General features: G+C 39.4%; 1 protein-coding gene across 1 annotated transcript in view; it reads right to left on the bottom strand.

Moving 5' to 3' along the window:
• The window catches only part of EPHA6 (EPH receptor A6), a 1,087,270-nt gene that overhangs the window by 89,136 nt on the left and 970,874 nt on the right, over positions 1-27,260 (bottom strand). The window contains exon 14 of the mRNA XM_062206703.1: positions 26,534-26,743. Coding sequence (XP_062062687.1) covers positions 26,534-26,743 — 210 coding nt within the window. The remainder of the gene's footprint in view (positions 1-26,533; positions 26,744-27,260) is intronic.

Here is a 27,260-nt window from a genome sequence, read left to right as displayed (position 1 = left end):
TCCATAAGCCAAAGGACATTAAAGATTGCCAGAAAATCACCAGAAACTAGGAGATAGGCAGGAAAAGATTATTCTTTAAAACTCTATGAAGGAGGGCCCGGTGCCATGGCTCACTTGGTTAATCCTCTGTCTGCGGCGCCAGCATCCCATATGGGTGCCAGTTGCTCTCTTCCTGTCCAGCTCTCTGCTGTGGCAGAGAGGGCAGTGGAGGATGGCCCAAGTGCTTGGGTCCTGCACCCCATGGGAGACCAGGAAGAAGCACCTGCCTCCTGGCTTTGGATTGGCGCAGCACCGGCCATGGTGGCCATTTGGGGGATGAACCAACAGAGGGAAGACCTTTCTCTCTGTCTCTCTCTCTGTGTCTGTAACTCTACCTGTCAAATCAATAAATAAAAAATCTTTAAAAAACAAAAAACTTTCTGAAGGAACCAGACTATAAAGCCCTTGGACTTGGAATTTTAGCTTCAGAACTGTGAGAAAATAAAGTCTGCTAAAGTCATCCAGTTTGTAGTACTTGATTGTGCCTTAGCAAACAATATAGGGATAGCAATAACAATTAGGCTACAATATCTCTTCTCAAAGTTTATAAACAGTGGTCCTATAGTGCAAGTCTATAGAGAACTCCAATGATAGAATTATGTCACATGAACATTCAGCTACCAGGAAAGACAATCAGGTGAAAGTGGAAACATGTATTACCCATGCTGAATTTTAATAAATTTGAAGATGAAAGGGATCTATGGTTCACGGCATTAACGTTCATTCTTGAAGTGGAGACCATGAGGTACACAGCAGAAGACAAGTGAGGGTGGACCATGTGGAAGAGGATGTGTGCTGATGGACAGGATTAGAAATAGAAAAAGCAGTCAGTGGGAGCCAGGGAAGAACAGGCACTACGAAATTTTGTGTTAAAGTCTTCTATTCTTTTGACTCTAGATTCTGGTAGCTGTGACTTCTATCAAGATAAATGTGATGAAGATGGGCCTTTCTAGCATTTTTAATAAGCTGATAGATGTTTTAAATTCTAATGCAAAGCATGCAGGTGTTACTGTATCAATCTTTCTAAAAATGTTTTTGGAAAATATTACAAACTATTTCCGACACATAAGAGTTACATGAACACTAATACAACGATCACCCATATCACCAACATCTAGCTTAAAAAAATAGAGTATTTCTAATACAGTAGAAGCTCAGGGGTTCCACTATCTCATTCCCTCTCCGGTTCCCACCCATGGTACTACCTACTTTGACCAATGTGTCCATCATTCTTTTGCATTCCTTTTTATATTTCGCCTCAGAATTGTCAGAGGCAAGAGGGCTTCTCTCCCTGTTATTCACTGGTTAAAGACTGTTTCTTGGTGGGTGTAATTTCCAACTTTCTTTCCAGACCCTTTTGCCTGCTGGCAAGGTAGGTGCTAACAGCTGTAGGGTAGGCTTCTGACAAGCCCTGGGAGCTGGTTGTTGGAAGAAATGCAAATTGGGAGCCTGTGGACATAAAAATGGCAAAAGAAATGATGAAGGTCTATGGGCCACATACTGTGAAGTTCTACTCCATGTCCCATCACATGGATGTACCACATTTTATTTTCTTCTTGGTTTACACTTAATTCAAGTGAGTATTTATTCCAGGTTCTAACAGTATATGCTAATGCTATGCCATTAAAAAACAGTCATCCTTAAATATTCCCTAAAGATTTAGTTTACTTTGTGATTTAAGAAATAATGTAAGTCTCTCATAAAATTCATTTCTATGGGGCATTAGCTGAAAGGCAGGAAACTGTTTATTCTGGAATGTGAGATGAGCCAGCACACCTTCTCACAGAGGCTGGGTTGTTTTGACGTCTTAGGTCTGAATGCTGTAGGTGAGGGCACCTTGCTGCAGTTAGGGGCAGGGCCTATGACATGACCTCCTAACACAGTCTCATTAAAGAATAATCGGTTTCTCAGATGCTTCCAGACCCATTTTATTCTTCCAGTTTATATCTTGTTTAATGGTTGGTTATTGTGTTTAATGTTTTAAAGCCTGCATTTTACCTTCATTGTCCTTTTTTTAAATCACACATTAAATTAATAATAACAAAATAATTTATTTTTTCTCCAGTGGGTATCAGGAGACAATAGCAGGAACGAACAGGGTGATTGCCTACGCCAAAAGCAAAAGCGGCTTGGTACTCATTCCTCGTCCTTCAGCTCTCAGACTGAGATACTGAAAAGGCCTCTATTTTTCATTTGAGCTACAGATGGTCTCCAAGACTAAATCATATATAAACAATGCTGCTGACATCTTACTATGTGCTAAGGAAAGAGACATACTTTTCCACGAACAGAGCAAAGTACGCTTCACAGCTTTTCTGAGGAGCAGCTTCAAAGGAGTGTTGATTTTGTATGCGCAGGTCATGCGCTGTGTACACAAATCTACAAAGACATCCATGAGAGGAAATCCAAAGTGCAGCCCTCAATCTTGTGTACACTTGTGTAAGCCATAAAGATAAATTCTGAAGATTGTGACTGGAAGCAGTGCTTAAGGAGGACTCCCCAAAGGAAAGCACACTTTACAACTTTAATTTTAGGGGTATTCAGCTCAAGTATTAGAATTCCCCTTCTAATGGCCCAACTTGAGAATTACCAATAAACATACAATAACCATGACAGAAAACACAACCTGATATCCTTTCAAGGCAAAATTTTACAACTCCTTTAGTTTTTGGTTCTTAGGGAGCATGCCAAGTTAAAATAATTTCTAGGAGCTGGTGTTGTGGCATAGTAGGTAGAGCCTCTGCCTGTGGCACCAGTATCTCATTGCATACTGGTTCAAGTCACAGCTGCCCTACTTCTGATCCAGCTCTCTGCTATGGCCTGGGAAAGCAGTAGAAGATGGCCCAAGTGCTTGGGCCCCTGCAACCATGTAGGAGACCCAGAAGACGCACCTGGCTCCTGGCTTCAGATTGGCCCAACTCTGGCAGTTTTGACCAATTGGGGATGAACCAAATGATGCAAGACCTCTCTCTGTGTCTCTCCCTCTGTCTGTAACTCTGCCTCTCAAATAAATAAATCTTTAAAAAAACAATAATTTCAAATAGGTTTTTAGTCTTGAAGTCTAAAATACATGAATATTCTACATAAAATTATAGAATTTCCATGTTGAAAACAAAGTTTTATGAACTCTGTGGTGTCTCAATAATAGTGTCCCACCCAACAGAAACTCCAATGTTCTTTAAATTATCTTGAGTGTTCAGTCAGTGGAACTCTTGAAAGATGGTAATATCTTGCTCAAGATGAACATGAAGGCCGGCGCCACGGCTCACTAGGCTAATCCTCTGCCTGCGGCTCTGGCACACCGGGTTCTGGTCCCGGTCGGGGCGCCGGTTCTGTCTCGGTTGCTCCTCTTCCAGTCCAGCTCTCTGCTGTGGCCCGGGAAGGCAGTAGAGGATGACCCAAGTGCTTGGGCTCTGCACCCGCATGTGAGACCAGGAGGAAGCACCTGGCTCCTGGCTTCGGATCGGCGCAGCGTGCTGGCCTCAATACACAGGCCGTAGCGGCCACTTGGGGGGTGAACCAACGGAAAAAGGAAGACCTTTCTCTCTGTCTCTCTCTCTCACTGTCTAACTCTGCCTGTCAAAAAATTAAAAAAAAAAAAAAAAGATGAAAATGAGGACTTGAGACATCTGCAAGTAAGCTGGCCAGCATTAGAGATACTAGTCTTAGTTGTAATTCTCTCCACTCAAATTCTTCTGATAATATATCAAAAGCCCTTTTTAATATTTTCCATTTATATGAAAAATGTAGCTATAGTATGAATACTCAGAAAGACACCAACACTCCAATACCACCACACAAAAATATGCTATTTTTAGATTTACAAAGATAGCAGGGAACAAGAATTTCCCACTTTATTACAGGAAGTAGTCCATCTTAGAAATTCCGTGAAAAAGACTAAAATGTGCTTCAAGCAAATACATTGCTAAAAATGATGAGATATAGAATAGAGTCATTGAAAACTGGAAGAATTCAGATTAGGCCAAAAGGGAACTGTTGTCTTAGACACTGTTTGCAAATTTTTACTTGGAAAAAATTGGGACTTAGCATTAAGATGCCATTTTTTTGTTTTTTGAGTAGACCTACAGTTAGCTTAATACGTGGTTAAATGCATTTTGTTTCATTTTCATGATATGGATTTGGGCCATTTAGGGAATCCTTCTGTCATCCCAATAAATCCAGAATTGAGAGTACTCCAGATAGTGTCATCTATTAAAACCTGTACTGATGGTAGCTCTTTGATTACGACAGCTAAGTTCTTGGGCCCAGAGCTGGCAATTCAGGTAAACGCACCTTATAGAATGCTGTTTTCATGGGACCTATTTCTGTCAGAATGTGCCTCAGCATTTGTGATTTTCTTATTCTTATCCATCCATCTTTTCTACCTTGTGGCCTACTCCACTTATTCTTGCTGACATGCTGCACTGTTCTAGGCAAGCTAAATTTAAGATGCATTCAGTGAGGGACAAGAGACTTTACAATCAACACCTTTCAAACTACAAAGTTCAGATTCATCTGTACTTGTTTCCTGTCAGTGTGAATGGCAGGATGGCTACAATTACGGGGAGTAGCAGGACAGGATGAGTTTTTATAAATTTTCATTAGAAACTACATTGATAGAAATGTGACCTAGATTCACCTCAGACTAAAAGTCAGAAGACTAGTAAAAATGAATGTATAGTATCATTAAAAAAAAACAAGAGGATAGTGCAAAATGTCAAAGGGAATATAATGGATGGTATTATACATGATTGTTATTATAATCCCCTTCCTGTCAATGTATTACAAGTTTTCAAGAGTAGGATTTTTTAAGAGAAATATTTAGCTACAAATAGAACTTAAAGTGTCAGAGAAAATGTACTTCTCTGTTCTTGAGAACTGCTTATAGTCCTCTAGTTCAGAATAAGAAAAATGGCTATCTACCAATATTTTCTGGGTGATCTTACTAGGTGCTTTGTATTTTTCTGGGCCATTTCTAGTACTAAAATAAATTATAATTGTGAGAGTAGGATGGGAAACTCTGACTTAAACAAGTATGGCCTAAATGATTATATAAACTGAAATATAATTTGTATTAATGAAAAAACTTTTGAATTCTTTATTCAAAATCCCTTCAAATATAGCCATCTTCATATATAGCAAATAATTTAATCTGGGGAAATCTATCTACAAAAGCAAGCACCACTTATTTTTCAAAGTAGTTCCTACAATTGCTATTATCATCTCTGATAATTTCCCAATACTCTATGAAATCCACCATGCTAGCTTATATTTTTCCTTTTTTTAAAAAGATGTATTTATTTATTTATGTATTTTTACTTATTTGAAAGGCAGAACTACAGACAGAGAAAGATACAGAGAGAGGTCTTTCATGCACTGGTTCACTCCTCAAATGGCTACATTAACAAGGTTGGGCCAGGCTGAACTCTAGGAGCTATGAACTCCATCCTGGTTTTCCACATTAGTGGCAGGGGCCCAAGCACTTCCACTGCCTTCTCAAGTGCATTAGTAGGAAACCAACTCAGAAGCAGAGCAGCTGAGACTTGAAATGGCACTGTTCTGTGGGATACTGGCATCATTAATGACAGCTTTCTGTGTTACAAAGCCAGCGGGAGAGGGGAGGATTGTGGGAGGGAGGGAAGTTAAGGGTGGGGGTGGGGGGACAAACAAACAAAAAACAAAAAAAATCTCATCAGGTTTAACCCTAGACTCTCTCTTCATTAATTAGGGTTTAATGGGGTTTCTTGGCATTTAATCTGTGTTTTCTTACTTATATGTATCAGTTAGATTTTAGTGCAGGACACTAGATAGGAGCTACTGAGCCCAGATCTGTAGACTCTCTCATTGTTTCACCTCTCCTCTTTCTAAAATCATGGTTGTGTCCTTGCCCTTTTGGACAGTTTCTAGTCTTCTAAATGTTCTCAACAATATGAGTTTCACTCATATGCAAGGCACCTTGCCATTTGCCTTAAAAATGGGGCTGGCACTGTTGTGCAGCAGGTTAAACTGCTGCTCTTGAGGCTGGCATTCCATATATCAGAACACTGGTTCAAATCCTGGCTGCTTTGTATCCCTTCCATCCAGCTTCCTGCTAACATGCCTGGGAAGGCTATAGGTGACAACTGAAGTATTTGAGTTCTTGCTACCTATGTGTATGGAGTTCTTGGCTTCTGGCTTTGACTTGGCCCAGCCTGGGCTGTCTTGGCCCTTTGGGGAGTGAACCAGCAGATGGAAGATCTCTCTCTCTCTCTGTGTATGTCATTCTGCCTTTCAAATAAATAAAAATAAATAAACAAATAAACTTCATAAAAAGCAACTGAAAAGTTCGAATGTTTTATTTTTCTCCCTTTTAAGTTTTTCTTTTTTCCACCTGATCTGTTCTCAACACAAGCTTTTTTTTTTTTTTTTTACCAATTTCAACGATTCCTTTTTCTGATTCTACATTTGATCTTTTCACAGGTATTACATTTCCAACTTTATCTTAAATTTCATAGATAAAAACACGCTGACTACATCAATTTAAAACCAGCTATTGGAATCTCGATTTCCACCTGGGAAATTTCTCAGACTAGGAGACAGTTTCCTCTGTTCCAGCCTCTCTTCTTTTGAGAAATAGCTCATGGTTACTAAGCTCTCTTAAAAAAACACACATTAGTAAAATTCATGTTTATCAGGTCTCATTAAAATGTAGATCTTCTATCTCAGCAAGAAAAACAAGCAATCCTCTTCCTGGACTTCAGAACCCTTTCTAAATGTCCTGTGTCCAACTCATTCACCACAAGAGGGCATACCAATATTAATACATCATGACCCACTGACGGAATCCTTTGATGATTTCACAAAGGTTTTGTTTATCATGCTTTTATGCCAGTTCTTTCCCCCTAGCTTGTATAGTTTTTATAAAGTGAGCCTAACACTACTGTACTTTCGATGTTGAGTGTGGAGAATAAATTTCACTTTAGAACCAGAAGGAAAATTTTAGGTCAAAACTCTGGAAACTGCAATTACAGCAGTTTCTTCTATTTCCAACAAGACAGACTGGAGTTCAAGCAAAACGAATTATTTCCAGTACCTTGAAACACCATCAACTTTAGAGATATTAAATGTTCAATAGCAAATTATATATATATATATATATATATATATATATAATTGTTTTAAGTCTCTGGGATGAAATTCAGTATCTGGAGCAACTTGAAGAACCTTACTACCTCTGAAAAGTTGTTTATGTTTTGGCCACAGGTTATAGTTATATTGCAGTTTAAAGTATTTTCACAAAATTTTACTGGTTTTCAATAAGTGCCAGGGGAGGTACACACATTTTTAGAGCAAGCTGTATTGGGCAAAAATGATCATCAGTGATATCTTAATGAAACGAAACTGCAAGTAGGAGGCAATAAAATGGAGAATATTGAATCCATCAGATATAATACCAGAAAAAAGTCAGGGCTGGCAATTTTGCTTTTTTACTATGAAGAAAGTTTTACATTAAAAACTATTTTCAGCCGGCGCCACGGCTCACTAGGCTAATCCTCCACCTTGCGGCGCCGGCACACCGGGTTCTAGTCCCGGTCGGGGCACCGATCCTGTCCCGGTTGCCCCTCTTCCAGGCCAGCTCTCTGCTGTGGCCAGGGAGTGCAGTGGAGGATGGCCCAAGTCCTTGGGCCCTGCACCCCATGGGAGACCAGGAGAAGCACCTGGCTCCTGTCATTGGATCGGCACGGTGCGCCGGCTGCAGCGCGCCAGCCGCGGCGGCCATTGGAGGGTGAACCAACGGCAAAAAGGAAGACCTTTCTCTCTGTCTCCCTCTACTGTCCACTCTGCCTGTCAAAAATTTAAAAAAAACAAAAAAAACAAAAAAAAACAAAAACCTATTTTCTGTTAGAAGCTAAAATAACTGAAATATGTGTGCTAGATGGTCTAACATGCTAAGACTAAGTCTGAGATGTTAATAATTTTTGTTGTGCAGTATGGTCCCTCATTAGTGTAAGCAGAACAGCTCTGACTTCCACTGCTGACTCCCCTCCCCTCCTCCCCCAGTATCTCCCCCACTGTATTGACAAACCTTCCACCTGCATGTGACTTCTGTCTTATTTAATGATGCATATGGCTGAAGGAGGAGGAAATAACTGGATATATGTCTGGATTGTATTAGAGCAGTTGATCAAGATGGGGCCCTTAGATAACTTGATTCACTATCATCTGAGTGTCTATAAAAAGCCCAGATTTCCACATAAAACCTCGCTGTTCCTCCCTCAGATCTACAGAATGAAAGTGAATCTCTGGGGCTGAAACTGGGAATCTTCATTTAAAAATAAGTGCTGTAGGTGATTCTTATGCTATTTGTCTTAGTAGTGGCTGTTAGGAAAATGGCGCAGTTTTATCTATGGTGCCATCTATACCCTGACACCATCCTAGGCTCTAGCCCCGGCAGCCATTGCTGGGAGCCAGGTGGCCACATGGCCCAACCACAGGTGTCAAGCTCCACCCCCATCCTAATGGGATTTGCTGCTCCTGCTTCCCTGCCCGCCCTCCAGCAAAGTTTTAAAAGGACCTGTTCCTGAACAGGCTCTCTCTTCTCTAGCCTACTCTCTCTCTCTCTCCTCTCTCTCGTCTCGCTCTCTCTCTCTTCTCTACTGCTCTCTGCTCTCTCGTCTCCTCTCCCTCTTACACTCTCTTTCTCCTTCTTCACCCCTTCCCTCAGGTCTGCTGGGTTTTCCCCAATAAACCCTTTCCCTTACTCTGGTGTTTGGTGTGTTTTGTGACGATCTTACAGTGGCTATGACCCACCTGTAGCTTATTTACTGTCTTGTTGAGTCTTAGACTATTTCTGTAACCAGCAGACAGCTTTATTAATACTATTACAGATATAAACCTGAAGCACAAGGAATTTCAATTTGTGATTCGTGATTATGTATTATGGCTAAACTGAGATTAAAATCAGACCTCCAAGTTTCTAACCCACTATTTTCTCTGCCATATTTTGTTGACAGTATCTTCTCCATTACATAGTGGCTCCATATTCAGATAGGACTATTCAAATGCCTTGATTAAAAACCTAAGGAAGGTGGAATGGAGAGGGCAGTATAGTTTTCTCCTTGACTTCTTTGTTATTTGTTACTTTATATAAGAATACAGCCTACTCCTATGGAATTTATGCTTTTATCTTAGTAGAAATTATTTTAAAAAGCAAATGTATTTTCACCTAAGAACTAGTGCCAGAAAACTTTCCTAAAAACAATAAAAGAAACACAAGCCTTGAGAATAAAATATTCTACAAACATTTAAACTTAAAATGTTGCCTTTCCTTAAAAAGGTTTTACTTTTATAGCATATATAGAAAGCAAACTTTTGAACCACAAAAAAGAAGAAGGTAATTATTCAGTTTCTATAAAAGGAAGAGAATTAAGGACGAGAATGTGTTAGGACCTAAATTATGTAATATATACAGGCAAGAGTAATCTAGAAACATTATGTATAATTCATTTAGCAGCTGCCATTTGTGACATATTATACACTGATTAAGAGCACGGTTAAACAACTAAATAATGTGCATGCTCAATATAACAATACTGCAAATTTAAAGAAACAATGCCAGGTATAGTGAAGCTTTGTTTATGTTAATGCAAAAGGGGCGTGATCTGAATATATGAACATACAGATGGATCAGGTATACTTCAGAGATGCTCCTTTTAGAGATGGAGGCGGGGCAGAGTTGGGGAAAACTTCTCAGTAACCTTCTCATTGACAGTCTTTTGTTTTCCTGTAATGAGCCATTGTTGCAAATGTTTAACCTTTGAAAACCTGATGGTCCGTAACTAGCAGAAACCAACCAAGGGAAAGCCAAGTGGGAAAATACACTGGGGAGAGGAGAAAGTATTCACTTTCTAACAAGGATACTGATAAGTTTTTATAATATTTGCAGTTTTTTATTTTTAAAAAGCCCACTTCAAGATTATATAATATTCTCTTTACTCTTGGATCTCTAAATAACTGTCTATAGGTCTGGAAAAGTTGATGATTTGGGGGCTTAATGGTAGACCTTGCAGTGGCAATGAGAAATAGGTATTACATTTGCAACTTTGTGGAAGAATCTGAGGTTTCCTGGAATATTGCCCAGAATTCCATTTTTTTGAAAAAATCAGTAATAGCAATGTTTATCTCCTTAATCTCCTTATCTTTCATTTAAAAATAATGTTTCCCAGTGAAATGACCTCCTAGAATCATTTTGATTAGAGATGTACATTAAAACAGACAGGCATATTGTTCAGTTATTGACTAATAACAAGTAGAGGGGATTTCAAATATGCTTGTCAGAAAGGTTTCTCGGCACATTTCCAAGAGCTATTTTCCTATTTTCATGACAGACTTATTTTTCTTAACACAGAAGTAAAATAATCACTGTATGGTAATGGAAACAGTGGGGCCAGTTCTGCGGCTTAGTGGGTAAAGCCGCTACCTGCAGTGCCCACATCCCATACAGGCACCAGTTCAAGTCCTGGCTGCTCCCTTCCAATCCAGCTCCCTGCTACTGTGCCTGGAGTAGCAGGAGAATGGTCCAGGTCTTTGGGTCCCTGCACCCAAGTGGGAGACCTGGAGGAAGTTCCTGGCTCCTGGTTCTTGGCTCCCCATCACTAACACTTGTCTAGCTCTGGCTATTGTGGCCATGTGGGGAGTGAGCCAGCAGATGGGAGATTCTGTCTGTCTGTCTCTCTCTCTCTATAACTCTGCTTTTCTTTTCTTTTGTGTTTTAAAGATTTTATTTGTTTATTTGAGAGGTAGAGTTATAGACAGAGAGATGGAGAGACAGAAAGGTCTTCCATCTGCTGTTTCACTTTGCAAATGGCCACAATGGACAGGACTAGCCAATCACAGGCCAGGAGCCATCTTCCACTGCTTTCCCAGACCATAAGCAGACAGTTGGATCGGAAGAGGAGCGCCAGGACATGAACGTGTACCCACATGGGATGTCGTGTGATGTTGGTGCCGCAAGTAGAGGCTTAGCCTACTATGCCACAGCACAGGCCTTAACTCTGCTTTTCAAGTAAACAAATACATTTTTTTAAAAAAGGTAAACAGTTCAGTAAGCAAAATAAAATTTTTTGAGATGTTTGTATTTGTAATACGTATCACCAAAGACTAAGATGCTAATTTTTTTGTTTTTCTATTTTCAAAGACTCCATTTTTGCTGTCCATCACTTTTTATAAGGGTCTCAGGGACAAGAGAATCTGCAGATGACAGCAGAGAATTTGCATTGGAGAAAAACTGGAGGAGGAAGAGGAGGGCTATTCACTTGTGGCACTTTCCTTTAATGCTGTCATGACTGCAATAGCTGATTGCATGATTTTCTTCGGATAACCAACCACTACTGTTCCTCACTTAATTTCTGTGAGCTTCAGTTTCCTCACCTGTAAAAATAGATACATACAAACATCTCTCTCTCCATCTCCTCAGTCTCTCCCCATCTTTCTCTTCTTCCTCTCTCCTTCCATGAAGAGCTAGTGCCACAAGATATCTCATTTCTGTGGCATAGTGGGTAAAGCCTGCCGCTGCCACCTGCTAGTGCCAGTATCCCATACGGGTGCCAGTTTGAGACCCAGCTACTCCACTTTTGACCCAGCTTTCTTCTATGGCCTGGGAAGGCAGAAGATGGCCCAAATCCTTGGGCCCCTGCACCTGCACGGGAAACCTGGAAGATTCTGACTCCTGGCTTTGGGTCGGCTCAGCTCTCGCTGTTGCAGACATTTGGGGAGTGAACCAGTGGATGGAAGATTTCTCTCTCTCTCTCTCTGCCTCTGCATCTCTGTAAGCCTGCCTTTCAAATAAATAAATTAGACTTTTAAAAAAGATAAACCATTTCTCCACTATTCATTTTTCCATTATCAGTTAACACCAGCACTTGTCATTTAGTGTAGGCTGGTACAAACGGATCTCTTTGCTATCTTTCTCCTCATTCCTGTATAAATCATTCTAAACATATTAACTAGACAAATTTAAAAACACAAATCCTATTATGTCACCCTCTGCTCCAAAATCTTCCAATGGCTTTCCTTTGCAGTTAGAAAAAAAATTCAATGCCCTTTAATGACCTTCCAGTTCTTGCAGGATCTGGCCCCTCTGTCTTCATTACCTTATCACTATCTTGCCTCTTAATGTGTCAACCATCCCGTTTTCATTCCTAGTTTTAAAATTTGTCAAGCTTGTTGCCACTTTTGGATGTATATTTGTTTTCCCTCACCTTAGACAAGTCTGGTTTCAGATTTTTTCTTTGTTGGTACTCATAATTTTCAGGTCTCATTTCAAATGCCACCTTATTAAAGTATTTTCTGGCTATGTTTTCCAAGGTAGCTGTTCCCTTTTACTTTTAAATTATGTTATGTACGGCTCTTTGAAACTATCCTTATTTCTACTATACTTTTGATATTATAAACTTCATAAAAATATTTGCTTAATTGATCATAATGATAGGATTAAGAGTCAAAGGGATCACATAAACAAGACTAGTGTCTGCTATTACTAACTGGAAGAATTAAAAAGGAGAGAATGATCCAACATGGGAAGCGGGATACACAGCAGACTCATAGAATGGCAGATGTCCTAAACAGCACTCTGGCCTCAGAATCAGCCATTAAAGCATTTGGATCTGGCTGAAGAGCCCATGAGAGTATTTTAGGCATGGAAAGCCAAGACACTCTGGCAAAAAACAAAAAACAAAACCTAAATGAAAGATCTCTGTGAGTGAGATCCCAGTGGAAAGAACAGGTCGTCAAAGAAGGAGGTATCTTTCTCTGAAGGGAGGAGAGAACTTCCACTTTGACTATGAACTTGTCTAAATATGATAAGAGTTGGTGAACTCAAAAGGCTTCCATAGCCTTGGCAACTCATGCCAAGAGCCTAGGGTGATTACTGATGCCATAAACAATAGTGTCAATTTGTTAAGTCAACAGGAGTCACTGTGCACTTACTCCTCATGTAGGATCTCTGTCCTTATTGTGTTGTCCAATGTGAAGTAATGCTATAACTAGTACTGAAACAGTATTTTTACACTTTGTGTTTCTGTATGGATGCAAACTGTTGAAATCTTTACTTAATATATATTAAATTGATCTTCTGTATATAAAGATAATTGAAAATGAATCTTGATGTAAATGGAATGGGAGAGGGAGTGGGAGATGGGTGGGTTGCGGGTGGGAGGAAGTTATGGGGGCGGGGAAAGCCACTGTAATCCAAAAGCTATACTTTGGAAATTTATTAAATAACAGTTAAAAAAAGTTTGCTTACTGGGATGTCCAGAATAATTTATGACACATGGTAGGCACTCAATACACATTTTAATGTAAAATTTCATATTAACATCACATCTTCCATAGCATGATTGTTTAATGTCTTTCACTCCAGATTCTAAGTTCTTATATTTGCTTCATTGAGATAAAATCGACAACAACTGTACATCTTTGCAATTTGATGTCTTGATATGCATTGTGAAATGATCACAATCAAGCTAATTAATATAGTCTCTTTTTTCCACTTGGTGAGATTACTTAGAATCTAAATTCTTAGTAAATTTCAAGTGCAGAAGATAGTATTGTTAACTACAGTCACCATGCTCTATCTGAGATCTCCAGAACTAATTTATCCTAACTGAAATTTTCTGTTTTACCAGCATCTTCTTGTGTTCTTTTGCCCCAGCCCCAGCAAACTACATTCTGCTGTTTGCTTCTATGAGATTGACTGTGTCAGATTCCAAAATTTAAGGAGTCCATGTGGCAGTTTTCCTTCTGTGTCTGGATTGTCTTACTTAGGATAATGTCCCCCAGGTTCATCCATGTTGTTGCAAGTGTGCAAGTGGCAAGATTGCCTTCCTTTTTAAAGACTGAATAATAATTTACATTTTCTTTTCTATTCATTTATTGACAGATATTTCTGTTGTTTCTGTGTCTAGGCTATTGTGAGTAATGGTGAAAAGGACATAGGGTGGCAAACATCTCTCTGAGATACTGATTTTACTTCCTTTGGTTATGTATCTAGTTGTGGTACTGCTGGATCATATGGAGACTCTATTTTTAGCTTTTTGAAGAGTTTCAAAAATTCTGACTAGTGATGTTGAGTGAGTTTTCATATATCATGCTTTCTTTGAGAAATGTCTGTTCAGAGCCTTTGCTTATTTTAAAAATTGAATTCTAGGGATTTTTTTTTCTTGCTGTTGAGTTTTGTGACTTCCTTATATATTTTGGCTATTAAACCCTTGCCGGATGTATAATTTGCAAATATTTTCTCCCATTCTGTAGGTTGTCTCTTCACTTTGTTGAGTGTTTCCTTTGTTGTGCAGAGGATTTCTGGTGTGATGCAGCCCCACTCACCATTTTTGCTTTTGTTAGGACTCTGCACTTTTACCTCCACTGTCCAAATTAGTGCCCAATATTTAGAAATACATATGAAAAGAATAAATAAGGATGATTGGATTATCAAACTACATATTTATTGTCTCATAATCTAGTCTGTATGATTGCAATGATACATTTTTTAAAAATTTATTTTATCTATTTGAAAGACAGTGAGAGAGAGAGAGAGACAGAAGGAAAGAGATCTTCCATCTTCTAATTCATTCCCTAAATGGCCACAGTATGTGGGGTTGAGTTAGGTTAAATCCAGGGGCCTGGAATTACATCTGAGTCTTTGACATGGGTCACAGGGAACCAAGCACTTTGGCAGTCTTTCACTATTTTCACAGGCACATCACCAGGAGCTGGATCAGAAGTGGAGTAGCAGGGACTCAAACTAGCACTCATGTGATGTCAGCATCACAGTGCGCGGTTTAACCCCCTATGCCACAATGTTGGTCCTTGAAATGATATTTTACTTAAACACTTCATTTTCTTATTTTTCTCTTTATATTATCTATTTATATGGTGATTTTCTTATTTGTTATTGTATCAGAGTATCTTCACATGTAAGTTGTGAAAACATGGAGTGGCCAATTCTTAGAAGCTTGAGCAAGTAAGACATGGGATTGAGTGGTTTCTGAAATGGTGCAGAAGTTTGTCAGTTTCACCTGAGAACCACACCTTTGTGGTCTTCCCACTTGGCCATCCTCAGTATTGGTTTGTCTGCTAATGCTTGTTGCCTCACACTGGCAAGATGGCCACAACAGAACCAAGCTTCTTGTCTTCCTGTGTGTCCAAAACCATATTTCGGACAAAAAAGAATGTGAAAGGGTCAGGTCTAGAATGCCCTCCATTGAAACGTATTCCCGAGGGTCTGAATTAGAAACACTCCCAGTCCTTCTTCATCTCACTTCCCTGCATATTTACACGACCAAGTATAAAATGTAAATGTCAAAGGAGAATGGAATAATTGACACATACATCATGATTTATTTCATGGGTCTGAGCTCATTGCAAGCTTCTCTATTTCAAGACAGCTAACATTTTCTGTCACAAGTAGCATAAATACTTGATAGTTATTTTCAACTTTTCTCTTGCACCAATGTGAAGTTCTAACTTTTTCTCTGCAGTTTTTTCTTATTACCAGAAAAACAAGCATTCTTTTCACATCAGAGATGAAACTGGCAATTAAGCATTAGTAATGAATTTATTTTCCTCTATTGGTACCTTTGAAACTCTAGGTCTATGTCAGCAGATGTGTATATATTTTCTTACTTTGTCTTTTTTTTCCTGCACAAGCAAGATAGGCCAGTGAGCCTTGTACACTGTGCTTATTGGGCATCTGCTGATTGATCTTTCTCAGTGAATCAATCTTGTCTGTGTTTGTTCTGAAATCACTGGGAGCAAGGAGAGTCACCCTGACTTACAGAGTGTTGAATGTTGCTAGCGCAAAAACAAACAGTATTTGGTATTTCCTGTGGTGTCTGGTTAATCATCAAGGTATATGCCGAACATCTTGGGAACTGTGACTGATATTTGATTAGATCTCATCCATTAGCCTTTAGGGTAGAATTGAATGTACTTCAGATGCTTATAGTTATTAAAATATTATATATTCTGTGATTCTCATGAACCATTTGTCTTAGATCTTATCCATGTTGAAGGCATGCTTTTGTGCTCAAAGCATCTGGAAAAATGCTCAGAGATTTTTAAACAGCATTTTCTCTTTCACTGTGAACACCCTAATCCATCACTGAGCATGCATCAATATTTGTTACACTGGCTATTTTTTATTGCAGATTTTTCATCTTTTTACAATTAAGGATTGGCTGAAGCTTCTTTATTAAATATGTTGTGATTAACAGTGATATCAAAGAAGAAATGAATGTAATTTTACTGAAGACAATGTTCTTTTTTTAAATTTTTTTTAAATTTTATTTTTTGATAGGCAGAGTGGACAGTGAGAGAGAGAGACAGAGAGAAAGGTCTTCCTTTGCCGCTGGTTCACCCTCCAATGGCCGCCGGGGCTGGTGCGCTGTGGCCGGCGCACCGCACTGATCCGAAGGCAGGAGCCAGGTGCTTCTCCTGGTCTCCCATGGGGTGCAGGGCCCAAGCACTTGGGCCATCCTCCACTGTACTCCCAGGTCATTGCAGAGAGCCGGCCTGGAAGAGGGGCAACCAGGACAGAATCCGGTGCTCCAACCGGGACTAGAACCTGGTGTGCTGGCGCCACAAGGCGGAGGATTAGCCTTGGCCATGGCGCCGGCCAAGACAATGTTCTTATGGGTTCAATCACTTTCTGTTTCTTATTGGTTTTATTATCAACAATTAAGCCGCCACCAAATAGTATATTATTATAAGTGATGGAAAACTTTCAAATATGTAAAAAATCTCTTGCTCTCTAGAGTGTTCCACAAATTTAAAGGGATATATTACGTTAGGGAAAAAGCAAAACAAAATGAAACAATAAAACAATTACTTGTATGACACACACCAAATCCAGAGTGCTGAACAAAAGGTAAAGTTCCTGGGAGTATGTTGTCTATAATAATGCTTTCCTAGGTGCAAGGCCTTAAGTTCCTTTTCTTTAAAATATAGATTCGAAGGACAACAATTTACCATTAGGTAGATTGTTTATTTCATACGCAAAAAATAGAGTGTCTATTTGAAATCTGTTGGAAAGCATGACTTTACTGTTTAAAAATTATTTATTTATTTTGAGAGAGAGAGAGAGAGAGAGAGAGAGAGAGAGAAAGAGAGAGAGAATCTTCCATCCATTGAGTCACTCCCAAAATGATTTCAAAAGCCAGGGCCAGGCCAGTCTGAAGCCAGGAGCCAGGAACTCCATCCAAGTCTCCCACAGGGGTATCAGCAGCCCAAGTACTTGAATCATCGTCTGCTCCCTTTTCTTGACATTTTTCTTCTGTCTATGATCATCTTGGAGTCTTTTTCTCTCATTTTAGTACAAAAAGTTCTGTAATTATCATAAACTGTTGTTTCTTAAGCTTCAGAGGTGACGGCTTCACAGGAAAAGGCCCCTTAACTAGTAATTTCCTCTGGTATCTGTATTTTTCTAAATATTTATTTATTTGAAGGGCAGAGTGACAGACAGATCTTCCATCCACTAGTTCACTTCCCAAATGTTAGCAAGAGCTGGGTCTGCGCTAGCCCAAAGTGAGGAGCCAGGAACTCCATCTGAGTCTCCTAAATGGGTGTCAGGAACCCAAGTACCTGGGCCATCATCTGCTCCCTTCCAGGTACAAGCACAGGAAGCTGGGTTGGAAGTGAGATTGGATCCCGGGTACTTCTAAAGCGGGTGTGGTGTCCCAGGCAGCAGCTCAACATGCCGCACAAAAATGCCCACCCACTTTCATCTTCTGCTTAAAGTTGTCAGCTTACCCATGTGATATACTCCACAGGCATTTCACACTCTTCTGATACCATCATCCCAGGCAGCTATCGTTAAGATTTTTGACAGGCAGAGTTAGACAGTGAGAGACAGAGAGAAAGGTCTTCCTTCTGTTGGTTCACCACCCCCCACAAATGGCTGCTATGGCTGGCGCGCTGTGCCGATCCAAAGCCAGGAGCCAGGTGCCTCCTCTTGGTCTCCCATGTGGGTGCAGGGCCCAAAAACTTGGGCCATCCTCCACTGCCTTCCTGGGACATCGCAGAGAGCTGGACTGGAGGAGGAGCAACCAGGACAGAATCCGGTGCCCCAACCAGGACTAGAACCTGGGGTGCTGGTGCCGCAGGTGGAGGATTAGCCTAGTGAGCCGTGGCGCCGGCCTATCATTAAGATTTTAAAGAGAGTATTTTAGCCTAATGGTTAAGATCTTCGTTAAGACAGCTGTGTCCTACATCAAGGCACCTGAGTGTCATATCCATCTCCAGCTCCTCACTCCATCTTCCTGCAATTGCAGACCTTGGGAGCCAGCAGTGATGGTTCAAGTAACTGGGTTGCTGTCATTCACATGGATGCCATTCTCAGCCAGCTAGCATTTGGAGAGTAAACTAGCAGATGGGAGCTCTCTCTGTCTATTTCTGTCTGTCTATTTCTGTATCTCTAACTGTGAAACTTAAGAAAACAAATAGATTTTCTGTCTCAGCCTGTGATCCATGCTTGTATAGATGGCATTCACCTCTCCAAAAGTCATTGGAGGAAACTCTTAGTCTGAATTCAGCCCATATGCTCTCTTTTTTTTTTTTTTTTTTTTGACAGGCAGAGTGGACAGTGAGAGAGAGACAGAGAGAAAGGTCTTCCTTTTGCCGTTGGTTCACCCTCCAATGGCCGCCGCGGTAGCGCGCTGCGGCCGGCGCACCGCGCTGTTCCGATGGCAGGAGCCAGGTGCTTCTCCTGGTCTCCCATGGGGTGCAGAGCCCAAACCCTTGGGCCATCCTCCACTGCACTCCCTGGCCACAGCAGAAAGCTGGCCTGGAAGAGGGGCAACCGGGACAGGATCGGTGCCCCGACCGGGACTAGAACCCGGTGTGCCGGCGCCGCAAGGCGGAGGATTAGCCTAGTGAGCTACGGCGCCGGCCCATATGCTCTCTTGTTTGGAATAAAACCATGGCCCTTTCATCTCCATTGTTGGAGATTTGATTTCTGGCATTTTGGCTCAAGGTATGGAGAACACACATTTCCAAGACCATAGATTTATATATCAGATCATTTGAATTTCCTTCATAGAATGTTTCTAATGAAAAAGGAAATAAAAACTGTCGATTTTCTTTTCATGAATTAGTCTATTAGACAGATTTGCTGGTTCCAGAGAACTTTTTCCCATCGAGTTTAGGAAGCATAGTGTTGGAAATCTATTTGTTCTTCATGTAAATATGATGGTCTATATAGTTGACTCATTTTGATTGACTGCTAGCACAGTGTCTGTGGACTAAGAATTGTTTGTGAAAAGTCATCACGTTGTTTTCCCTACACTGCATAGACCCGCTATTTTCATGATGAATTTGGTTCATCCAGCTTGGATTTTATTATTTTTCACTCTTCTAAGGTTTATTTACTCATCACCATTTTACTGAACAAAAAGTTATTTAAATCTTCACATTATACCATTCTGATAACTTCACTATTTGTCTTTTCTTTATACTCATGCTGCTAAAACAAACAGTTACTTCCTCCATTTGATTTTTTCAGTGAATTTGGCCTAGGAGTTTGTCTTTATATTCTGCTTATTGCTATTTATAGTTTTTTGGGGCTAGTATGTTTCACCATCTCTATATAAGATTCTTCTTTTGTGCCCAAAGCTGTCATGATCAATCCATTTTCATCTTGGCTAAGCTTCATTGAAAAATTTAAGGAAAAGTCTTGGACCTGGTTGAACTAGGGTGGACTGATAGGAAGATGCGTTTTATCTCACAGTGTATCTTTTCACAGCATCAGTCCCACTATCCATGATTTGGGTTGCATTTCAAAGGATAAAGTTTTATTCTTTTTTTTTTTTAAAGATTTATTTATTTCACTGGAAAGTCACAGTTACACATACATACACACACACACACAGACTGAGAGGTAGAGAGAGAGAGAGAGGGAGAGAGTGAGAGGGAGAAAGAGAGAGAGATCCTCCATCCACTGGTTCACTCCCCAGATCGCTGTGACAGCCGGAGCTGTGCTGATCCGAAGCCAGCAGCCAGAAGCCTCCTCCAGGTCTCCCACGTGGGTGCAGGGCCCCAAGGACCTGGGCCATCTTCCACTGCCTTCCCAGGCCATAGCAGAGAGCTGGATCGGAAGTGGAGCAGGCAGATCCTGAACCGGTGCCCATATGGGATGCCGACACTGCAGGTGGCAGCTTTACCCGCTACGCTATGGTGCTGGCCCCAAGTTTTATTCTTTAAAACCCAAGAAGTCAGAAACATTTCTTAGTACAAGTCCCTTTACTCAGTGTATTGAATATTGCATAATTTTATTTGAAAGTATTAAAACATTTTTATTCTCACTACATAACTTTTTACAGCAACTCTTTAAGAGAGAAATGAGTGAAAATGGAGTGTATTTTACTAGAAGGTTAAGCATGAACTCCAGGCAAATCTCAGGTATTCATGCTAAATTAAAATGTTTAAGGGAAGAATAAAGGGTCTAGAATAAGTTTTATTTCACTGTGCTAAAAATATTTATTCTTGCAACTGCACATATCTCAAGATTTACAAATTTCATTTCAAAAAGTCAAGCTAATTCATAATCACCTGAATTAGGTGAATGAAGACAGTTGGACACTGGGCAGATCTTCTAAATTTAAAATACACAATTAAATATGTCCCTCTCATGCTACTTCATTTTCTGCTTTAATTATCCCCATGTTGGATATAGGCCATGCCTTCTTACATGGTTTTGAGATTTGACTTTTCTCATATTTTGTGTAGAATACAGGAAGTTAACTGTTGGAGCTTAGAATTGGTTATATGAATGCAAACTAAAAGGAATTAAGATGTTAACATAACTGTGATTATGCAGATTATGTGATTATACAGATAATTATGTGTTGTCAGATTATGTGGAGCCCTACATTTCAACAAGCAAAGTACTTACATTGAATTGCTGCTGTCAAAGGGAAAAAAAGATAAGTTTGCCATGGGTAACACAACATGTGCACGATTAAAACTTAAAATCAAGGAGTCATAGAATTTTTAGCAGGTATGGTGATAAAATGATTCTTCCATTTTGCTTTTATCTTGAAGCTATAAGAAAAGGAGTTATTCATCCTAATTTTTAGAAATCTGAATGTTAGCTGCCATTATGTTTTAAATAAAACTTATCTCTCAAAACAGATGAGTGTGAGCCATAATATATCTTTTAATGTTCTTTTTAGGTAAATACAACCTCATTTCCATAATTGAGAGCAAAGAGGCTTAGCATTTTCAATGTAAGTTGAAGACTAGGTTGCTTAGCAATATTCAAATGAGAGAGTCCTTCCTCTGGAACTGGTTATAAAACAGTTGTCCTTGTGAATGTATGCCATGACAATTCAGAAAAGGAAATGATTTCTTAGCATCTAAATTATAACCACACAGGAGACTGAGTAATCTAATGAAAACAGTCCAAACTGCCAGTGAATTTTATATAGATTAATGTAACCACATAGCACTGATTAACTATAGATTGTTAGGTGTGGGTCACAACCATTCACCAATCTCTCCCAAGTGCCCTTGCAAGGTCTTCATATTGCTGGCAAATGAAAGCAAGACCTCAGTTCTCTTCTAGATTCTATTTTGTATGTTTTTCCCCCCTCCTATCTGTTGCTTTCAATGCACATTTCTTGGTTTTCATATCATTACTGTTCTTTAACTGTTAAGTTCCAAGTTTTCAATTCTGTGAATATTTTAAAGATACACTATTTATTTCAAAGTTACCATAAGTGGTATATTTATTACTCAATTTATGTTTTTATAAGTTCTTCTATATAAAGCACTATGGAACACAGTAGGTTAAGGTCCATTTGCAAAGGTTGGATGTATTTTAGCATAGGGCTTAAATGCTTTGCCCAAAACATCTTCTGTGACTGCTATTGTTGCCTTTCATGCTATGATGTCCACTTTTGGTGTCTGCAGATACAGAAGTTTTATTTTATGTTGTAATTGGTTACTTTTAGTCCTTTCTCTATGTAGCCATTAATCTGTTCTCAGCAAAGCTTTTATTTTTGGTTGTTGGTACAGAACAGCTCTCTGCATGACCTTGGACCAACCCAGTTTTTCCATTTCTTGCTTTTTCTCAATGGAGAACAGACTGAGAATGCAATAGCCTCATAGGGAGCAACTGTCTGAAACAGCCTGGGCCTTGTTCTTGTTTCTCTTAAGGAATATTAACATTTCCTGCCTCTTCTCCACCCCCCTTGCCCCAATACATAAAAAAAATGAAAGGCAAAGTGACAGAGAGAGGGAGAATGGGAGGGAAGAAGAGGAGGAGAAGGGGATAGGGAGACAAAGAGGAGGGAGAGAGGATCAGACAATCTTCCATCTGCTGGTTCACTCCCTAAAAGACCACAATAGACATGGCTGAGCCAGGCTGAAGCCAGGAGCCAGAAACTCCATCCAGGTCTCCCAATCCTATGGCAGGGGTCCAAGTGTTTGGGCCATCAGCTTCAGCCTCCCAGTTACTTTATCAGTAAATTGGATTGGAAGCAGAAGCAGGACTCAATCCCAGGCACTCTGATATGAGATGTGGGCATCCCTGATGGTGGCTTAGCCCAGTGCACTGAAGAACTGCTCAGGATGGACTGACCTTTATTCCACTCTCTCCTGAAAGTAGGATATCCTTCATTGCTTTTCCCAATGTCTACTCAGATAGATGAGGGTACTTCCAAAAGTTCATGGAAAATGGACTGAAAAGATAAGTTTATTCTGGTGCAAAAAACTGAAATCCATACATAGTTTTTTAATAATATGCATGAAGACTCCAAATGCATGGATTTAAAAAAATTTTTGGCACCGAATTAAACTTATCATTATGAATTTATTTGAGAGGGGGGGAGGGACAGAGGGAAAGAGTGTGCCCCGTTTCGCTGATTTAGTACCCACATTCCCACAATGGCTGGGGTTGGGCCAGGTTGAAGCCGGGAGCCAGGAGCTTATTCAGGTCTCTGATGTGGGTGGGTGTGCACCAGTGACTTGAGTCTTCACTGCTGTGCTCTATGGTATACATTGCTGCACTCAGGAACTGGAGCCAAAAGCAGAACTCTGGTACTGAGATAGGGGATACAGGTATCTTAACTGGTGTTAACAACCATTAGGCCAAACACCCACCTCAAATATATTTTTAACTCCACTTTTCCACGAATGTTTTGAAATACTTTAATATATCCTAGGGCAGCCTGGTTTTTGGAGTCTCTAAGGTAGGTGCAAAGTAGGGACACACGGTCAAAACTCCATCTACCCTGGGAAACTTCCTTGTACCTTGAGAGCTGAGACCTCCCTGGTCCCTTGCTGCCTATGTGTAAGTAATAAGCCCACTGTCCATAGCTTGTGTGCGAATGTGTTCCATTTCACTAGACACAGACATGTGGGTGACATGTGTGTTGTGGATATAATCAATAGTTCAGGATGCAAAGAGCACAAGTATAAGGGTTCCTATTTCTGGTAGCTGACATTGTGGTGATCTTTTCTATTCTCCATGGAATGAGAATCCTTTTTGGGATTGGTAATTGGTGAAACATCTCTGCAGTTGGCCCTCCAGAGGACAGGATCATAACAAACTGTATAAAGTGCACTTTGAATGCATGGATCTTACACCTCAAGCAAGGTATGTAGAGCACTCACGTTTCAGGAAGAAATATCAGAATTTCTGCTTATAGTTAGTTGCAAGTCTCATCCTTTTATTTATTATTTTTAAATAAGGCTCAAAAGAACTCACTCATTGTTGGCAGCGTATTCTCATCATATTCCTTTCTGCTCTGACGCTGACTCTAGGACCAATCTGCTCATCTGCCACCCATGAACCAATCTAGCAACGTGACCAGCCCTGGGCTCACTTTGGGCATTCTTTTTCCAGCCTGTCTTTAGCCAGTTCTGCATTCTCTTTGCTTTGAAATACGAGTCTTTAAATTAAGAAAGTAATCTTAAAGCAAAATGTCTGTTTATTAGATGCCTAAGTGATTAGGAAGGGATAACTTCTATGGTATATACTGTCCTAAGGAGTATTCTCTTTAACATAGTAAAAAAAAAAAAAAAAAGCCCTCAATCTTTATCCATGATGACTTCGTTTCTAAACTCTTCACCATCCCCTTCCTGTGCAGATCATTAAAAAATTTACAAATATTGAAGAAATAGCAATTATGTTTATACAGCAAGAGAAAAAAATCAAAATGATTTAAGGTAAAAGATATGTTCAAAGACAGATATAGATCAAAAGTTTAAAAAATTGAATATGTACATATAAATAGACCAAAGTAGCAAAGGAATTTGCTCCTTATGAAGTCAGTTTCATATAAATGTTTTCATAAAACAAATAATATATTTTATGTAAGTGACCATTATTTCCCTGCATTTTATTGGCCTGAACTTGCTTAAATTCAGATATATCTTCACTATGCAGCAAAGTTCCCTAACTACTTAATTCCTTTTAACTTGAAATATAAAACATTTGCTGGGGCTAAGGACATTCATAAAGAATTCTAAGTTTTGTACAAAGTTGCAAGCAAATGCCAGTGCTTGCTGGCATTATCTTGATGACTCTGAGAAAGAGCATCTGTGGCCTTCTGCTTTTAACGTTGCTTGCAAGGTGCTGTGGTCTGCCGGGACATCTCTCATGGGGACTCTGTCTTGATTAACAGCATGACTATTCAGCCAGTTCCTTAATATAAAAATATTGACATCATCCTTACAGCCTCCTTCTTCATTATAATTTATATGCAATTACCTGTGGAATCTTGTAAACTGTACGTTTATAATGATTTTCAGTTCTCTCCCTTCCTCTTTAGTGCATTCGCCACTACCCTAATTAAAACCTTATGGCCTTTCTGGGCTATAGCAATACTGTCTAATGGGTTTCCCTGCCACCCTTACCCATCCTCCTACCCTTCAGTATTTACTTTCTTTTTTCACATTGTCGTGAACTATATTTTCTAAGATATGTGTCTATTTTTGGTATTCAACTATTTGAGTAAATCAATGCCTGTCTCTTACTGGCTGTAGTAAAACCTTCAAGTTTCTTCAAGGGCCACTCAAGTACTTTCACAATTATCCCTAAGAAACTCGGCCCCTTCACTATTCCTGGCCTCTGTGCCAAACCATGCACATTTTCATCAACAGGCTCTTTCACTTTCCCACATTCCCCATGTCTTTCTCTTTCTGTTCCTCTGTCTCTACTACCTTTCCTCCACCTGTTTGTCTAATGGGTTTTCTTAAGACCTGTTCAAATTTTGTCTTTTTGCAAGTATTCTTGAGAGGTCAGCTATTTCATACTTATACACTTCTTTATCAGATCTCAATGACAACACTTAACACACTCATATGAAGTTGAAAATATTGCTTTTTCTAAAATAAACAATTTATTTTCAGATTTATTGGAATTTTATTTTTAATGAGATTTTCTGGTTGAATTAAAAGGTTCAGAAATCAATTTATTTTCATTAGAACTATATTTTTGCTGATAAAATTATGAAATTGCTATTGAAAAAATAATATAGAACACTTCTACAAAGCAAACATACTAAAGACATAAAATACTTCATCCACAAGAGTAAACTCACATCCATTCTGGAGTAATTGAATGCGGTGACTTTTGCTTTTAAAAACTCATAAGGTGAGATATATGTAAAAGGGAATTATATAATAGAGTTGCATGCCATAAAATAATGTGTAAGGTTGGAAAAAAAAGAACAGAATAAACACATTTTCAATAGCTTTCTGATATTTTTCATTGAAACTGTCAAATGAATCAATCGTGAGGTTTTAAAAACTAACCAAAGATAGTGTATTTTTACAAACTAATAGCTTTAAAATTGCTGAACAGAGACTTTGATACTGAATTCCTTAAAACAATAAGAAGCGATCAATAGAAATAAATTATTTTTGGGTCATTCAGAAATAGCTAAACCATCCCCAGGTCACATTGGTGTAGTATAATTTGCAGAAGGCAGTCTTGTTCTAAAGTTTTAAATTTTTATTTCTGCTAACATTTTCACCAAATACCACTTAGCAAGTTGCTTAGAGAATAATTGTATATCTCCAAATAGAGTTACATTGTTTCAGTATGAGCCAATCATTCCATAATATTTTTAAAGATATCATTTCACTAGCACTGGTTCTTTATGATCCCTGAATGATTAATTAGTCACACTACTGGCTGACCCAGAACTCCAGTTAAAGAAAATCACCACTGAAGCTTCATGAATGCCACAGGCAAAGGCAGACTTGCTGTGAGGGAGATCACGAGTGGGACCGCAAGCATGGCGTTAGCGTCCCAGCACAAGAGAAAATAATCAGATAGGAGATGCTGGTTTTGTTTGTTAACAGGCACTCAGAAATGGAAAATATTTCTTAATTAAACAATCACAGTGAATTCAGAAAATGATAAATGAAAGCAGTATGAGGAAACAAAAGCAGAATTACTCCAATCACCACATTAAAAATGAATGAAGCATTGGTAAAGGGCATATAAACTTACAGTTGTTGTATAAGCAGCTTCTGGGTCATCTTCCAGCACCCGGGAGAGACCAAAATCAGAAACTTTGCACACTAAGTTGCTGTTGACCAATATATTCCTTGCTGCTAGGTCTCGATGCACGTAACCCATGTCAGAAAGGTATTTCATGCCCGACGCAATGCCTCGGAGCATCCCGACCAGCTGGATGACTGTAAAGTGGCCATCATGTTTCTGCAAGAGAATAACAATTGTATAAATTCATTTGTTTAATTCACTGTTTGTATGCATTACATAAAACCACTGAATTCACTTTCCTAGTTCCTATAATAAAGGTAAGCTTCAAATCTGCCAACCATCCATGGTGTTCATAAAAGAATGTAAGAGGTCGTTTGACATTGAATGGAAAGGGAAAATCTAGAGGGGAGCAAAGAACTCTAAACAGAACAGAAGGAAACCAACCAAAATAACTTCCAGAAAAAAAAAATCATTTCAAAAGCTTTAGGGAACTAAAGTTAAGTAAAGAGACAAGGCTACTGGGAAAACAGAATCCACTTTCCATCGTCGTAAACTGTTAACCAGCCGTAGTGGTGGTCAGAACTGGGGAATGACAAACTGGTACGGCAACAGGAAATCCCGTGAAAACTGTAGTCAGGCCAGGTTCAGGAGAAAAAAATAGTGGGATTTTTTTTTTTTTTTTTGGTCAAGGGTCAATTGAATATTTACAATATCATTCACAGGTCATACGAAA

The sequence above is a fragment of the Lepus europaeus genome, chromosome 2 (assembly GCF_033115175.1).
Source record: "Lepus europaeus isolate LE1 chromosome 2, mLepTim1.pri, whole genome shotgun sequence".
Classification (NCBI taxonomy): domain Eukaryota; kingdom Metazoa; phylum Chordata; class Mammalia; order Lagomorpha; family Leporidae; genus Lepus; species Lepus europaeus.
This window is presented reverse-complemented; position numbering and strand designations above follow the sequence as displayed.